General features: G+C 47.1%; 1 protein-coding gene across 1 annotated transcript in view; it reads left to right on the top strand.

Moving 5' to 3' along the window:
• Positions 1-4,114: 4,114 nt before the first annotated feature.
• Positions 4,115-4,352, top strand: part of CD58 (CD58 molecule) — a gene marked incomplete at its 3' end in the record, with an annotated part of 7,375 nt that continues 7,137 nt past the window's right edge. The window contains 1 exon segment of the mRNA XM_010015855.1: positions 4,115-4,169. Within this exon segment, the coding sequence (XP_010014157.1) occupies positions 4,115-4,169 (55 nt within the window).

Consider the following 4,352-nt stretch of genomic DNA (forward strand, 5'->3'; position numbering starts at 1 on the left):
GTCCTTTCCAACCCTAAATAATCTATGATTCTATGCAAATACTTCAAAGAGATCTCAGAATAAAAACTTTACTGCTTTGGTGTAAACAGACAGAGAAGCATAAGTGAAGAACCAAATGTATAACCAGGAGTCAGTCACACAACATTCACGAGGTGGTGGTACCACCTCCCTGGCTGCGTTAAAACTTTCAGGTAAGGGCATGCCTGTTGCCTAAGTCTCATTGCTGCATGTTAGTCCCTCCTGCAGAAGACCAAGGCAGATTTGTCCTTGACTGTGTTAAATGCAAGAATGTCAGGCATTGGAACAGGCTGCCCAGGGCAGTGGTGGAATCACCATCCCTGGAAGTGTTCAAAAATCATGTAGATGAGGCCCTCAGTAACATGGTTTACTGGTGGACTTGGCAGTGCTGGGGTAATGGTCGGACTTGATGATCTTAAAGGTGTTTTCCAACCTAGCTGATTCAGTGATTCTGTGAGTAAAGGAGCATTAACCTGTCAAGGCACTATTCTACAGCTGCTTTATTTGAACAACAAAATGAAAAAATTGGTCAGTCTGATCAGAAAGATGACAAAAGATCTTTCCAAAAGCATCAAACATTATCTTCCTTTGCAATTATTTGCAATATCAGTCATTTCCTTGCCCTATTTTTCTCCAACCAAAGGCACTGGGGCTGTTTTAGGCAGAAGAGCTTTTTTATTTCCAAGTCACTCCTGAGAGAAATTTGTCCAGTTCTCACAGGGAAGTTTGGCAGCATCAGCTGCCTGGCCTGGAGGGCTACTGAGTCCTTCTGTATCATCCTTCTATATCATCCACGAGCACCATCTGTATCATCCCAGAGACGCGTATACAGATACATTCTGATCCTGAAATACTTGGCTCCATCGTTAAACTGGCTTATTGTCAGAGAAGTAGGTTCTTAGTGTCTCTTCAAATACGCGATTGAGTTTGTCAGCCCAGTCAGTTCTCCAAGAATGAAAGCTGCAATACAAACAGCCAAATCCTGTTTTCCAGCACACTCTTCATCTTTCCAATCCCAGCACTAGACTCAAGGTGTTTCACAGACTGTAAGATAAAAGCCCGTAGACTGCAATAGGCTCACTCCTTCTTCATTAGACCCACAAATTCCAGTGATCTGGATAATCCCTCAATCAAGAAAGAAGGAAATAAACTTGTGAAATACCAATAGATAGCGATATGCCCATATGAGGCTCCAGGGCAACAGGATAATTGTGTAAATGACTAATTTCTTAAGGTAAAACAAATTGGAGCCCCTAAAGAAAACCAACAGACACTTCCTTCCATTTTTTATTTAAAATTCTGGCAATAAGCACTACTCTGTGTAGCAGGATGCAAGTGGTACTCTTTGCCAAGTTCGATGGACATTTTTATATGCCACGTAATGTAAGGCAGGCACTGGGTATCACAGCTTAGAGAAGAACAAACCTGTGGCCAAGTTGTGCACATCTGATATAGTTTTACACTGCTATGTGTATGTGTAGAGTTTTAAACAACATCCTGATATGCTAGAAAAAAAAAAAAAACCAAACCAAAACAACAACACCCTAACATTTTCATGAAATGGAAAAATCTGCCCCCTGAGCATTTTTGTGTTTTGTTTTCTGTCTGGGTTTTCTTTTTCTTCTGTAATCTCAGGTTTAGTAATTCCAAGAAATTTTGTGTTGTATCAGCACACTGTGGTGGTTCCTCCTGCCAACAGCAAAAGCCACTTGTTTCCTCTGTGCTGAAAATGCTCTTGCCAGTAAAAACTATTTTGGTAAGAAGGGTTTTCTTTTTTTTTGTTTGTGGACTTATTTACTCAGTAACTACAGTTACATTAGTTCAGAAACTTAACAATGGTGTCACTCATTTTACCCCGCTATGAAAGCGATGATAATGGCAAAGTTGCATCAGATTTCTTTTAACAGCTCCTTACAGTGTGATTCATTTGAGAATGAGTCAGGGATTATGAAAGCAAACAAACTCCATTTTATGCACAATTTCTTTTCAGGAAAAAATGTCTGCACATTCAAGCAAATGCTGAAAGCGCCCAACTCAACTGGGAATGTCATCCTCCCACCCACAACACTGGCAGAAGCATATAAGCACTGCAAGTGCCCAGTAGTCAAGTGAAAATCTGATCACAGGAAAATTCACTTATCCTGGAAAACTGTTCATTGATACCAGAAACAATGCCTTCAGGGTGGCAGCGTGGGACCTTGGAAGAAACCAAGTGTGAATTATGCAAATGCTGACTATTTAAAACTGCTTTCTGTGGTCTTTGCATTCAAGGGAGGGTGTGAAATACATGCAAGACCTTGGCTCACTGTACATTAAGGCCTGGACCCACTCTACTGCCAGAATAGTTGGTATCACAGCTCTGATATTTCCTGTCCTTTGCCCATGGAGTTAGAAGCAGGAGGCTCCAGCATATTGTTGCCAGGACTGACAAAGGAACAGTGTTTAGTTCTCACCTCAACAAAAAGCCATTCAAACTCCTGACTTTCAGAAAGGTGTCCTAACTATGAGATAGTAGGAAGAAAACATAAAAAATTGACTCAGCAATTAAGGAAGGGAAAACATGGGCAAGTCTCATTGGGTACTCAGTAAGGAAAGGAGGAAAACCTGTCATTTTCTTGAGTCCTTCATGAGTATTTTAGGGACCTGCTACCTAGTATGACTGTATAATTATGCACGAGAGGGAAGTATGTATCCTTGCCTTACAGTTCCCAAAACCAGAGGAGCCTAGGTGAAGGCACGAGGCACCAGGCTCAAGTTTCTTGCTTCACTCACTTTCTCTGCCCTGTGAAGCCCTCATCACACTCTACAACGTGGAAGTTCTTCTTTGGTAGGAAGAACTTAGTCCTGTTTTGAATGCACATGGGTGAACTCCTGTGGTTCCTTTCACTCTAAAATAATCCTAAGTGAAAGTGTCAGTCCTTACTTCAGATTTCTCTCTGCTAAGCCCAAAGATCTCATAACCTACAGGAAAGTTGACCTGTGCATGGTGGGAGGTGGCATCCTCCCAGCAATCAGCTTCAATCTGGTCTCTCTCACCCAAGACATAAAACTGTGGTGAGAGCCTCCCCGTCCTGCACTTGTGCTGTGCTGGTGTTTCCTGGGACAGGCAGCTGAGCATGCTTTGAGGCCATAAGCTGTACCTGCTGGCAGCTGGAATCTTCTCATCCAGGACAATGCACTGTGCCTCAAGACCACCCCTCAGAAGGAGATACTGCTGGGGGGTCCCTCGAAGAGAACAGCAGGGTTTTGTGGACCATCGGGGTCAAACGCCAGGCTGCAGGAAGTACTACGGTTGGATGACCATTGTTTTCCGAGGCAGCGAGCTCCACATTACCTGCTGAAATTTGTTCTCCCCGTAACCTGTGGGGTTCCCAAACCCGCCTAGACGCGTTCCCATGTAACCTGCTCTAGGTGTCCCTGCCTTGGCAGGGGTTTGGGCTACATGCTCTGCAGAGGTCCCTTCCAACCCGAACGATGCTGTGTGATTTCACGTCAGCTTTCCAACCAGCACAGCTGCAGCTCCCCCTGCTGTACAGCAACTTGCGCTGCCAGCGTTCGCTTGCAGTTGCACCCCACGAACCAGAGCTCCCCTTCGCAACATCACCTCGCCCCCCAGCTCCTCTCTGCTAGCAGCAACCCACCAAGACACCGGAACGGGTCGCAACGTGTGTGAAATACCCTTTGCTGACCTTGGCCCAGTGCCTCCGCAGACGGACTCGGCTCCGCAGACGGACTCAGCTCCTGGGACGAATCGCCTGAGGAAGAGAGAGGAAAAGGGAAGCAAAGGGGGCGAGAGAGAGATGCAGAGGGGAAGAGAGAAGGAAGAAGAGGCAAGGAATAGGGAGAAGAAGGAGAGCGGGGGGAGGAGAGGGCGGGCCGGCAGAGGTATCTCCACCTTTTCTGACGTTTTTATTTGCGCGGTGCCTGCGAGGGTGAGCGGCACTTGTGAGCGAGGGAGCGAAGTGGGAGGAGCGCTTGTGAGTGAGGCAGCTAGCGAGCAGCCGGCCGGACGGCGCGGTCAGATCAGATCAAATCAGACCAGACCAGACCAGACCAGGACAGGACAGGACAGGCCTTGCCTTACACATACCAGACCATGCAGTTGAGGGCGCCACTGCTGATGCGGTTCCTGGTCTTCCTGAGCTTCCTAGGTAAGTCTTGAGGGGAGCGGCGTGGCGTATCCTTCCTGAGCCCTCCGCGGTTTTATCTCCCTACTTCCCTGCCGCCCGGCTCTCCTCACCGAGGTCGGGGCGGGCAGTGACTGTTAGCGGCGCAGGAGCTCTGCGCCCGTTACCGACCGTCCCGGAGCGGCGGCTTCGCAGCTGCGGGGGGCT

Source organism: Nestor notabilis, unplaced genomic scaffold, assembly GCF_000696875.1.
Source record: "Nestor notabilis isolate BGI_N333 unplaced genomic scaffold, ASM69687v1 scaffold6406, whole genome shotgun sequence".
Lineage (NCBI taxonomy): Eukaryota > Metazoa > Chordata > Aves > Psittaciformes > Psittacidae > Nestor > Nestor notabilis.